Consider the following 13,918-nt stretch of genomic DNA (forward strand, 5'->3'; position numbering starts at 1 on the left):
GACTGAGAAGAAACATTCCTTCACCAACAACCCATCCACTTTCTCCACAGCAGTTCAAGGAAGCAAAAGTATTAGAAGTCTGAGAATCAGTACGAAACTTCTTTTCTTTCATCACGTGATGGATATTCGGAAGTGGTCCGATGCCCAACAGGGCATCTGGTTCCTTCATAACTGTGATCCAGACCAGTACTAAGGGACAGAACCTTCTCCAAGAAGGAGAAAGGATGTGCTGGGCTCTCTGTATCTGTCACAACGATGGATGAATAAATCCATCTTCCTGCTCATGGGTATGGATGGGCAGTGATGGAATGGGAATGGAGTCGCATGGGAGTGAAGAAGCTCTCTGCCAGGTGGAAGAGATTATGAAATCATCACCTAGATGGTAATGGTTATTTCCAGGTGAAGGTAATTTATGATTTTATCAATTACTCCTTCCCACCCTCTCTATACATCTGGGACAAAAGTAATTCCTTTTTTTTTTTTAATTTCACAGAGTAGGATTAATTCAATTTGAAGCCAGCTACTGACCTTTTAGTGAATTAGTTTATTTCACAATTTGTTTTTATTTTATTATCCTAAACACATGGCAAAATTGAGCATTTAAGTAATACACATAGTTCCCATGTAGTGGTGAAATGCCTGCATAATATACAAATTTGAAAATGTAGTATTTTGTATCAATGCATGAAAAATGCTGCTATTTTAGCAAGGTAGCATCAACACACAATATTTTAGCAAATGGATGTGTAATTTATAAAGCTGTATCACCTATCTGTCTATACACACACACATATATATATTTATTATCCAGAATAGAGGGAAATGGTGAACTGCAAAATTATTGTTCTATAGAATGGCTCTGCAGTGTCATAAACCAGGATAAGAGCTAAAAACCACAGAGACCATTCAGTGGAATTGCAGCCTAATTAATGCTGTGCCTGTTTTATGTTTTTATATGAAAGATGGCAAAGGAAACGTCTTCATTTTCAAATGATGCCTAAAAGGTTTGTTTTAAAAAATATCTCCCAATGTACTTTTATCTAAAGACTGATAGTACAGCCTGCATCTCAGGATGGCTTGGTGTGCACTCTCCCATACTTGTCAATATTTACAATGAAGCATCTGCAAAATCTTTTATTCAGCAACCCTGATGTCATTCTTGTGACTACAGACAACTAAAGTCTTTCCTGTGAGTCTTGCACTTTTGCTTATAGTAAATATTTTCCCAGTAAATACAGTGAAAACAGTAAAGACACAGCATTTTACCATTAATTGCCTGGCTGAAAGTCAAATTATGTTTAGCCAATTGCTAGTCCATACATTCATACCTTTCAAATAAAATCGTGCAAAACAGGTTTCTTTGCTAGCTAACTAGAAGTAATAGTAGAGGCAAAGTAAAGAAATCTCAGTTGCTGAATGACTAGAACAAGGAATTGAGCTTTTACTGCCAAACTATATTTGTAGCTTCCAGTGCCTGCTAGCCACATTACTTCAGAGAAGCCTCTTTGTCCCTTCTGGGCCTCATTTTTTCCCCTTTCAAAGACCAATATTAACTGCAGATGCTTACGGGATGCTCAAGATAAAACATTTAGTATGAAAGAAATAGTTACAGATATTATATGCAAAGACAAGGCGTCACATTCAAATACTGTAATTACTATTGACAATAATGCAACATTTACAAAATATTTCTCCCTTTTTCATGAAGCATTCTCTTAGGCTACTCTGCCTGCCTGAGCTGTGATCATTTAAGAACTTACAATTTACTAAGGGCATCAGAGTGCATAAAAATACCAGACTATTTCAATACAAGATTTTAAAAAAAAAAAAAAAAAAAAAGGAAATGAAGGTCAGGACCTACTGAAGGAAGAAGTAAACAGAGTAGTGAGGGGATGACTTCTGGTATCATTTGGCATGCAAACAAATGGTGGCCATGCAAAACAGATTTACAAATATCAATGACTAGCCATCATAAAGCATGCAGTTTTGTTACAGTAACCAGGATGCGTAACCATGATCCTAATGGTCTTCTATTTCAAATGAAATCTTAAATACCTATGAAAGTTTATTCTTACTTGTTACTACTTCTCTAATAAAATTAGCATTTCAAATGCAAAATATTATAAACACTCTGTATATCAAAGCTTAACAGTTTCTATTATAGTTTTAATTTTTTTGAAGGAATTAGCAGAGAGGGGACAGGAGTCTCTAAAGAAGAAAAAGTCAGCTGTAAATAGTGGTTTGTATTATTAAGAACAATTTCTAATATGACCACTAGGTGGAAATATTGTACTTACAGTTGGAGAAGTGGCTGCTGACAGCAATGGTAAAATTCCTCCACAAGCAATAATAATATTGTCTACCATCTGGGAAATGAGGTGTATTGTGTTGTGTACAAAAATAATATTTTCATTGCTATTGACAAAGTCCATCACAGACTTTGTGGAGTGACTGCAAGAATAGAAGAAAGGATGGATTAAAACCAAACAGTTAAAATAAAAGTTTAGATAAATTTATTCTTTGCAACCAGACCGTGAATGTTTCTTTGATATAGAGCCAAAATCTGGTCTACAAAACTTTGCATGTAAATTGTCTAAAAATCTGAACAGGACTAGTCCACTGAACAAATTGATTGCTATCTATTTTCACACCGGGATTAGTTTCAGATTCCCAGTTGAGAACAATGGCTCATAACCTTTTATTCCCATCAACCAGTACTTCACTTCACAGTTCTGCTGAAAGCAGTGGGGTGGTTTCTTCAGTGTGAAAGTTATTATTTAATTTTAAGAGTTCACTATACTGCACCAGTGCCATTTGAAGCACCCTTGATAACACGTAATGATAACAACCTGCTAGTGTTTTAAAGAAGAAATTTGATAATATGGTGATACCTTGTTCTAATATTAACTTTATTAACTAATATTAAATTTAGCATTAGCGATAGCTTTGCAAGCCACAGATGTTAATAAGATTAGCTGAAATCTCAGCAACTCCTAACTGATGAGAAATTGTCCCATGAAACGGTCACTCCCCAAAAATATAAAACACTGTGTGAAGACATTGAGGAATACTCAGTGAATAAGTATGTTCTTTTCCCAAACCAACATTGTTGCCAGCCCATAAACAAAAATCAAAGGCTTCAGTTGAAAATATACAAACCGAACTTTAATCTCCAAGCATTACCCTAAACACAAAGTACAAACCCCTCCCACATATTTGGCCAAAAGAAATTATCAAAAATGTCTATTTCCTAGTGACTATCATAGAATAGTTCACCAAACTGGAAATTAAATGCAATATAAATTGGTCCTTGGGTATAACTATGCTCAAGTTTTCTGAAAATGAACTATTCTGTCCTGGAAATGCGATTAAATAGTGTCTATTACACCTAAGGGCTCTGATAACAGTAAGTTATTGAGTATCTCTGTTAAAGTGTACAAAAAACCTAGGAAATCACATTGCTGTCATAAAATATAATATAACCACCAAGACTAACCACAGCTGGGAGCTGGCATGCAAAAAAAAAATTTGTCAGCTGGAAAGAGCGATTCCTTAGAAAACATTATAGGAAAGAGGTTTTATTTATAAGGTTTGCAGGTAGCGAAGCTCTGTTTTAATTGATCAGTTGAAGAAAATGGCCATTAGCAGACACACAAGTCTCCCTCGTGTCTGAAACAGAAGCAGCAGATTCTAATGCTAAACATAAGCTGAAAGAGCAGATCACTTTAGTTCAGTATGTATGAGTCATAGAATCCCTCAAGAAAACAGAAATTGTTACCTGTGAAATAGAGCTGTTACAGGCTGGGAAGGGGTGAAAAGAGAAGATACAAGATACAGAAGGGCACTTCAGCTATCACCAACTCTTTCCCTTCCCACTATCTCAGTAACATCCTCTCTACAACACATCTAATTTTCCCTTGTTGATGGAAACACAAATCAGGAGTTAAAAGAAGAAACAACTGCCTACCTTCTCCAAACATGTACATCTGTTTCTAGTGCAAAAAGCAAGTCTGTCAGGAGCCGCTGGTGCATGGGAGACCATTTAAACTCTGGAATTCGAAACATAGTTGTGCGCGGACCTGGACTAAACTGTCGTCGCTGCTCTTCCGTCATTGGCATTCCTCGAAATCCCAAGTCAACACGTAAATCCCGGTCTTGCTGGGTGACAGATCGACCCTGTACTGCCTACATCAACAAGAAGTTCAAAAATCACGTTAACGTTTCGTAATGTGTTTCTGAATGGAGCGCAGAATTTGAGAAAGAATGGGCTAAAACTGGACTCGAGCACAAACTACAGGAAATATTGATATTCCAAGGCAGGCAGTATCCTTCAGTAAAGGAGCTGCTCCAATTCAAATGAATCAGCACCGAGGGGCTACAGCTGCCCTTCCTTGAAACTATTCACCAGTGGTTTACACTCAGGTACTTCACTGGAAGTATTACAGAAAAGACCAAATGCAGCACGTACAAGGTCAGCAGTGACAAGACTTTGTTTACGGGAAACAACTCTTCTTTTGTGCCGATAACACAATTTTCTTTGAATATTTGACTCAAATATTCATGGACAAACTACACAGTGATGGCTTCAAGGAATCAGAGTACTTTTAGACAGCTCCTCATTTTCCCAAACCAATGTATTTATCTGGTCTTTTTAGCAGGATCATTACAGAATCAAGTTGAGTCTCCCTAATCTCATTTTGCCAATTTTGTTACCCTTTGTTAATTGGTTAACAGTTTTATGGATCCTCAGGACATTCTTTAGATTGGTGGTGGATGTGAATTTCATTCCCTTTCAATGCCTACATAGCCATGACTGTTTCCACTTGGTGATTAGGATAAAAGATACACATAAAGCATATGATAGAGAATACTTTGAAGGAAAAAGTAGTAAAGAACAAACATTTTGACTGAATTTGAGGCAAATACTCATAACGAAATTACTTACAATGTCTAACATCTCTGAAAGGAAGAAATACAGAGTCTCATCCTTGAAATTATTTTAAAGTGACTTTAGATTAGCTTAAAACTGGCAAAACAGAAAATATACTTGCTTTGCTCACATATTCTTTTCCTGATCTTAGCATGCTGTTTTAAATCTGGACATTTAAAAGCAAAAAGACATTTATGAAATATTTAAGTTAGCAGTGTAAAAATGGACATGGCACTGGACTTGAGCTGGAAAGCTTCTTAGATCTTTAGTCTAATTTTGATCTTCTGTGGCCAGCATTTTGAGAGCAGGGCAGGTTTCCTTCATTCAATTTGACCTACTGGGATCAAAATTGTTACTGTTGCTTTCATTTCCTATGGTTTTCTTAAAGTTATCTTTAAATGGTTCTTTTCTTTTTTTTCTTAGACTTATCTAAGATTTGAATTTTTTGCATCTGCATAGTGCTTTCAATTCTATTTTCAGGCTTTCCTAGTTGGGACCATAGGAAAGAGTTAATTTTATATTCTTCAATATTTGGTGTATTATTGATAAAGGCATTAATCCTTCTTAGAAGTAAGCAGGATTTCCCACCTCTACTTTGTTGTGCAATATGTTGCTTCCTTTCAGTCCATTTGGACAAAAGACAGCTTACTCCTTACTCATAAGGTGGGGAGCTGATCGTAGATCTGGTTTTAGAGAATCTGAGGTTAGCAACTCCATTCACATACCACTTGTTCTCTTTTGGGTACAACTACAGGTGGTTGTCATGTCAGCAGCAGTAGTGGTATAACCGTACCATAACAGGAGAGCTTTTATCTAGCCAGTAATACTGTATTTGCAAGAATGGGCTTTCATATGTATTGCGTAAACCACCATGAAACCCAACTATCTACACTTGGGTGGCCAGTCTTTAAGTCACTTTTTCAGTGTTTTCAGCGGTCTCTAAGAGATTAAACGGAATGTGGCAGTTCCCACGCATGCTGCAATCAAAACTCCAACCTCGGGCTCCACTGTAGACATGTTAAAATTAACATTGCTCTTTACTCATTAAAACAATAATGCTTGATTTATGTTCTATTTAATACATATTTCCATCTTTTTTTATTAAGGTTAACTTCCTTTAAACAGAAAATATATAACTATGGACAGCTTACAGTTCACAGGGTATTTTGAAACACCCTAAGAAGAGATCAGAAAATAACAACAATTCTGGTGGTTACACAGTTGATAATTTTTTTAAGAAAATTATTTAAAAGAGATATTAATGGCTACAGACTTAAATCAATTCATTGTCGTTTATAATTGATTTTGGTGGGAAGTAACTGTAATTTAAGTAGCATAAGGAGAATCAAGGGAGTTAAATAACTTGTAGAATCAGACTCTTGAAGAGTACGCAGTTTGTAGATAATTTGCAGACCCAAATGATACGTTAGGAATTTTCTGAGCAGCTAAGAATAAAACATTTGGAAAACATTTTGTTCTCCTATCTTACAAGGATCTGATAAAAGTTCATTAAGATTTATGTATAATTTTAATCCTAACAAATAATTATAGGCTTGAGGAATTCATATTTTTATAATAATTCAACTGTTATAGGTAAAATTCATCAAGAAAAGAGGTTAAATAATATTAAAGTCCCTAAGTCACACCAACAGGATTTTTTACAGTAGCTAGTACAAAGTCAGGTTATGTTTTTCATTAAAGATTTATCTTACAAATTTACTGTGTTTCTGGGTGCATATACGTACATAGCAAATGAATACTAGCATTTCACTTGCCTTTTACTCTTTAAACAAAAATCCATATTTCATAATAAAAACTGACTGATTCTTTTTCTTGCTATCCTCAATTCATTCCATTTATCAGTTCCCATGGTATTAACAGTCTTAAAGTTAAGACGTAAAATAAGGTGTTTGGGAACTGGTAGTGATAGATACACTATTCCTGTCAAGAGCTTTCAGGGCTTGTTCTTTATTACACAGAATGCTTTTAAATAAAAGGATGGCTACACAATGCCTGATGGTCTGTCACTGATGTTATGAAGATTTTCACAGTTTTGGAAAAATGCTTACAAGAGAACCCCAAACTTTTCTTATAGTACCTGTCTCGGGAATGCAAGAGGCTCCATCTACTTTTCTCTTCAAAACAGAGGTTCTCACCACAGAAGAGACTGGTCTTTCTGTATGTCAGAACCCACTGGTCAGAGTAACTTTTTTTTTTAATTTCGTTTTTTTGTTTGTTTTTTTTTTTTTTAAAAGGGAAGGTATTTGTTTTGGAAACCACAGATTGTTTAAATAAATTAAAATGTCCATTCACTGGAGTTTTTCTGAAAGTATTGTCTCCCTGAAAAACAAAGCAGGCAGGCTGATCTGTGTTCTTTCATCAGATGACGTGTACTTTGAGTGTACTTAAGTGTGTCTCTGAAGCTCTTTCTTCTGACAATTTGGTACACACTACACAGTACTGGGCAGAGCAATTTTTGCAATTTTTGCAATTTTTGTTTGGCTCATCTTCTATAGTTTCAGGAAGTCTGCTTGACTTTAAAATCCTAGAAGATAAGTACTGGTGTACATACTGGACATATAGTCAGCTAGTAAAATCTTGAAGGTACTCGGTTCTTCCACCTGATAACATACTTAAAAATACGTGCTACAGCCTCTGAACAATGCCAGTGAGGAAATTAATCCTGTGTTTTAAGAGTTCAAAGTGATCCTACATTTTGCTGTGTATACAGAGTACAAGGTCTTTCAAAGAGTAGTCTTCTGTCTTGGCCTTCCCATTTTCAGAATGCTATGGCTCTTGCAAACCCACTAATTTCTCAGAATTTTTCAGAGGGAGACTTAGACAAGAAAGGATCTCCAAGAAGAAAGTAGATACTTCTTTTATTAATCATCTCTGGTCTGGAAATCAAGTCACAGTTTTTCTTCTATTACCCCTGAACTATTCTTTTTCTTGTATTAGGATCAAATATGTAGATTATCTATGCCAGTGTTTCTGTACAGGAAGAAAGAAAGTGTTCTAAAGTGCTGTAAGACTACACTGAGAAAGGTACAGCAAGAGTAAAAAACACTTCGGTGTATATTTCACAGTAAAATATAGGTATTTCTAATCTTAAGACATACTAACAAGAAAGTCTAAAGCAGAATTCTAAGAATATCAGTTAATCTGTCCAGAAGAACTAAGGAAAATGGATGAGAGGTTCTCTTAGATAAATTTTTTTAAACTAAAGCATCCACAATTGCAATACATATTTTCTATAGAGACATGAAAGACTTCACAATCCTTACATGGTATGCCATTTTCAAAGCAAATGGGCTTGGAGGATGGACACCTTTCATATAATTAAAGAAATATACTTCAAACATCTCTCAGATCTCATGCTATCAATTTATCCAGCAGCAACAAACAGCGATTACATCAGACACATACACAGCTACAGCACTTGCAACTTACCTGGGTTGTGGTGGTTGTCTGGATCTTTCGTATCTCCTTTCCTGCTTCCTTACCATCATCAGATCTTTCTGTATCTGATATTATGCTTCCTGCATCAACACTAGGTACCGTTTTGCTACCAGAAGACTCTGTCTCAAGAGTTGTGGCAGTCATTTCAGCATATTCTAATCCTTTAGATGATGAAGCCAACTCCCTCTCAGAAATGCTACTCATTCCATCTGAAGTTGTGTGAATCTTGAACTCCTTGTCCTCTATGATACTTGAAGCACATGTTATATCTACACTACCCGTCATATGTGCAAGCAATCCCAAATCATCATTTACACCAAGATGCATCTGTGTCTCTTGCACATTTGGAATAGAAATGTGATTACTTGAAAGTTCAGGTAGAAGTTTCTCCTCTTGACTAGGTATTTTATCAAAGAGAAATGAGGTACTGTTAGTAGTGGAAGGTTCATCTTTCTCATCAGCCAGAGTTATTAATGGACCATTATCTTTCTCCTCATTCTTCTTAATAATACCCACACTTCCATGAACATTGTTTTGGAGCTTCTCAACAGCAGCACTATATACATTATCTAGAAGAGATTCGACTTCTACAAGTGCACCATTTTCTCCAGTTACCAGTGTCTCTGGTGATAAATCCATATCATCAAGTTTTACTTCAGTAGCTTCTACCTTTTCAGCTTTTATATCAACTAAAAGGTCATGAACTTCCACATGCACTCCTCCTCCTGGTCTCTCAGCACTTCCAAGCACATCGTCTGACACCTTTGTAGCCATGAGCAAGTCCCTCGTATCTGTACTGACAGGGTAGTCTGTTTCACTTTCCGGACTTTGACTTTGTGAAAGGTCTTCTATCTCTCGAATTTCCATTCCACCTTTTGCTCCTGTTGTCTGAGAGGAAAGACCTGAGATGGTGCTCACATTCCCCTTCTTCCCCTTTTTTATGTTTTCTTCCTCTTGCCTTTGATACTCTTCATACATTTTTGCTAGATACTCCTTGTGAGCCTCATATGTGACCTTAAAAAGAAAAGAACAGATTATGTGGATGAATATACGTGCTACATGAACTTGGACAAAACCTAACAAGAATCTTAACAAGATATTACATACGGCTTACAAATTGTTTCACAGCAAAGGACCTACAACGATGACAAAATAATGCCACCTTGCCATGTATGGAGATAGCCACGAGATGGCACTAAATCACTTTACAGCTTATCTTTATCGCTAGTCCCTTTGGGGGAGTCAACAGTACTAAAAAAACCTCCACGAGCCATTTCTTACCTTGGAATGAGCTATTGAAAGAGTATCCACCCACACTCTCCAGCCTCCCCATTCATATTTTATTGCATGATACAACAGAATACGGAAAATGTTGTAAACCATCTCTGTGATCTTCTGCTCTTCAGAGTTCTTAGGGTTAATGTATCCCAGAGAAAACATCCAGTCCTGCCACACTGAACACTGAAGTAAACATCTGAAGTGAAATAATTAGGTCAAAATATATCCAAAGACAGCTTCTTTATTTTAACACTGTGATGTCAAAATGGGAGGAACAGCTCTGAACATCAATCCAATAGTAGGAAGAAACTTAAAAATACTTCAGGATGAATAAAAATGTAAAGCATATTCTAAACAGAGGAACCCAATCTTAGTTGCTGAACTGAAAAAAGTTACCACGAACCTATTCCATTTATTTTTTTATATATTCCATTTATATACAGTATAAAATTCTACATAGAGTATAACAGATTGCTATTGCCCATAAATCAAGGATGAGAAAATACTCTTTGTAGTGACATACCTTCTGTTTTCACGGCTATTACTAAAGAGTTTTATCATATCGGATAAGAACAAACGTCGAACTTCCATCAGCTCTGCACTTGGCGTGGAGTTTTTTAACAGTGTTGCCACCACCTTAAGAATCACTTTGAAAGAATAAATTAGTTACGTAACACATTTTAACAACATTTAAAAAAGAAAAGTTACTGACAGCAACTAATATAAGTAGTAACTGAAACCCATATGTCTTTGAGACACACAAATGAATTGTTCTTGCTTCCTGAACCATATTCTTTCAAAAAACCCCACAACCTCTATGCAATACGTTTATCATATAAACATAATATATTGTCCTTACTTGGATTCTGAATTTTCACTGTAGAATCTGGCTCCGGATGCGGTTTATGAACAACTTGAGTACATACTTGTTCTGTCAAAATCTAAAACAGAGCATTAAGTTCCTTTTACCATTTTTTATTAAATGCTACAGCATTTCTTTGTTCATTTTTAAATTTGTTAAGAACACTTACCATGGCCACACTGTCACTTCACATAAAACATTTTGGTAAAATATTTTTGTTCTTGAAGAATGGAAACGAGCAATTCCTCTGTGCAAGGATCAAGATTTTCATGGTTGTACGGTGTCTGGTTAACTAACTTTTTAGTTAGCTGACTAAATACACTATAAAGGTGTTTTAAAGATATTTCATTCGTATTCCTCACAGTGTTATACATTCAGAGATGAAAAATTCCTTCATGAGCACTGTACATCAAAAGTTATTCTCATACATTGCATCCATAACCAGACCCAGTAATTCTTAAAAGTGGGTTTGGTTTTCTCTAGCTAGGAAGGAGGAACAGTCACAGCATTCCACAGGAATAATCCTGGGGCTTCACATAATGAGCAAGACAGATGATTCTACTGTTCCATGAACTGTACCTGACAAGCTAATTAATCTGTATTGAGGCAACATCACAGACCCTTCACACTGGGACACCTGTCACTGTTTCAATGCATGGAACTTTATTTTTAAGAACAAGCTAAAAATTTAACAATATTAATATGAGATTCTCAATGAGTACATTCAAGTAAATGTATTTTAAAATAGAATAATTTCACTGGTAATTCTTATTTATTTTAAAGCAGAACTTTAGCTCATTCATTAATCAATAATCATTAATCATTAATCAATAATGTCAGTTGTAAACACGATTATCTTTGAATGGGTCTTTACATATTGGTATTTAAAATAGAATGCAAATATGCCTTTGCTTTTTATGAGACAACACAGAAAACATCTGCATCAGTTCCATGGAAAATCTTTTGTACTTATGGCACTCAACTGCTTATTCTCCTCCTCTGGCCATTTTTTAAAATGTAAATGTCTGTGGATGCTGGATCTCATGAGGCCTTTAATTTTGTCACTGAGTTATGTATTTTCTGAGAATACCAATCACAGAAGGTCTCAGAAATCTGAATGCAGGGACATCTAGAATGTGACACCCAAATGGTCAAACCACACAGGGTAAGCTTAGATACGTGCAATAAAAAAGAGCTTGACATCTGAGTAAGTCATTGGCAAATAGGTGATGTTTAGGTTTTTACAATCATAGGAGAAGGTTTTGTACATCACTCAGACTCAGAACCCGAAATACCAAGCACTCCTTTAGTCTTCCGTGTCTTTTCTGGAACCAATCCTGACTATCTAGCCATTACACCACTTTGTGACTAAAAAACCACATTTAAAAAAAAAAAAAAAATCTTTCTAGTGCATAAGGTCCTCAGAAATTGTAAAAGATTCAATTCTAAGTCACCTTTTTAAAAATAATTGAAGGTTGGACATGATCTTTATGCATTTGCAGGCATGAGGACATGGGTTTCAACCAACTTGATGTTGACAATATTTTGCTTTACTAAAATTGCTCATCATCAAAACTTAACTTTCTGCAAGAGCCTGGTAGAACAGTCGAATGCTTTGAGGTCACATTCATTCGCCTCAAGCAGCATCTGTTACATAAAAGTGGTTGTGTTCAGTTATCATTTTGGCATACTATCAGCATTACTAGTTAAAAAAGAAAAGCATAACTTTTCAAAATTTTGTAAACTTGAAAGAATGGCACAAAAAAGAAAAAGAAAAAAAAAGCCATCTCTTTGGCTCCAGCACTTTCAATTTCAATGGAAAAAAACTCCTCCAAACAATGGAGTAGTAAGAGCAATTGGAGGTCTGCAGTAACTTTATTTTTTTTGTGTGGAAACTGATGAACATCTTAAATAGCAGGATCCCTTCCATCACCCTTTGTAATGCTGTAAGTAGAAAGTTTTATAGAGACTATGTTAAAAATTATGACATTGTTAATACAAATATCCAAAGCATGGCAAAATACATTCTGAACCAAGAAATCCTTTCTTAAAATTTCTACTAAAATTTTCTCAGAAGTCTTGCAAATCAGGATATTGTAAAGCACAGAGTCACAACAATATAATTAACTCATAATTTTTACAATAGACATGACAATCTCTATGTTTAATAATTTGTACCTCATAAAGCGTGTTATATGTTGTAACGGTCACTGTATTTGTATGCAGCATCAACCTTTCTCCAAGAAGTGTGAAAAGACTGTGAGTATGCATGATTTCAACCTTTCGCCTGGAAGAGAAAATAAAAACATTAGGAAAATGCCAAGCATGTTGAACATTTTAAGTAAATGCAAAAAACCGAAAAGCCAAATATTTTGATGTTGTACTACAAAGTTCTTAAACTCATTGTTCTGTAAATATTATGAAATAAAAGTCAAGATCTTTCCCAATATGAATGCAATTGTAGTAATACACAAAGGTTCTCGGAAAGCAACGTTGTATTTGGGATGGGCTTCTGTCTGTAAGAAATGACACACCATTCTCACCCTCCATGACTTTCACAGTGGAAAAAGACAAAGGAATCCCTTTCTGTCTTACTCAGGCTGAGAGAGTTCAAGATGTTCATAGGCTGGCTAAAATGCGATCACTGCCGAACATATCTTTTGTCACTGTCTCAAGGACTCAGGACAATCCAACCTCAGATTTTCCAACATCAATACTAACACGTACAGATTTATCAGTACTGCCATTCTCTTTATATAGCATTCTTTCATGCAGCCAAAATAATCAAATCCTGGAATAACATATGTTACAATGCAAAGGAAATAAAATCCTGAAAAGTTATGAAATTCCAAGTGATTGAAGTGGATTTTGTAGCTAGGATGAAAAACTACTCAAATCTTAAAAAGCAGAGAAGAAAGCAACTCACATCAGTGAATTCCATCTGTCCCAAAACACTACTTTTAAAATTGGATATAGCATCATAAATAAATAGTACTTCTCTTAAATTGCATCATTAAATTTATCTCCTACTGTAATGAATAAGAAATAAAAGACATTGTTCAAAATAATTACTAATCTATATTAAAGCAGCAGAAAAATATGAAATAAGATAAAATACAGTAAAGTTTCTGTAAAATTTCATGCATTCAAAAGCTAAGAAACTCCCTTTTCATGATTACTGACGATAATAACACAGGTTTAAATTACATACATTCATGCTAGAACTTTTGAAATTAGTACATTATATTATAATGTTCAAATAACCACAAAAGAGAGAGGCAACAACTTCTAACAGTGTGTACTCTTCTGCGCACAGAAGAGTGTTCATGAGTTACTTATGAGACAAACTACAGGTATTCAATCTTGTGAGCTGTGATGTAGCACATGGC

At 35.4% G+C, this 13,918-nt stretch overlaps 1 protein-coding gene across 12 annotated transcripts in view; it reads right to left on the minus strand.

Annotated features, from left to right (window-relative positions):
* NBEA (neurobeachin) overlaps positions 1–13,918 on the minus strand; it is a 509,812-nt gene that overhangs the window by 333,366 nt on the left and 162,528 nt on the right. For all 12 annotated transcript variants that reach the window (XM_069808013.1, XM_069808012.1, XM_069808005.1 and 9 more), the window contains exons 18-24: positions 12,708–12,816; positions 10,527–10,608; positions 10,191–10,314; positions 9,671–9,863; positions 8,381–9,403; positions 3,968–4,185; positions 2,298–2,451 (exon numbers count right to left, since the gene is read on the minus strand). In XM_069808013.1, the coding sequence (XP_069664114.1) occupies positions 2,298–2,451; positions 3,968–4,185; positions 8,381–9,403; positions 9,671–9,863; positions 10,191–10,314; positions 10,527–10,608; positions 12,708–12,816 (1,903 nt within the window). The remainder of the gene's footprint in view (positions 1–2,297; positions 2,452–3,967; positions 4,186–8,380; positions 9,404–9,670; positions 9,864–10,190; positions 10,315–10,526; positions 10,609–12,707; positions 12,817–13,918) is intronic.

This window comes from Haliaeetus albicilla, chromosome 20 (genome assembly GCF_947461875.1).
Source record: "Haliaeetus albicilla chromosome 20, bHalAlb1.1, whole genome shotgun sequence".
Lineage (NCBI taxonomy): Eukaryota > Metazoa > Chordata > Aves > Accipitriformes > Accipitridae > Haliaeetus > Haliaeetus albicilla.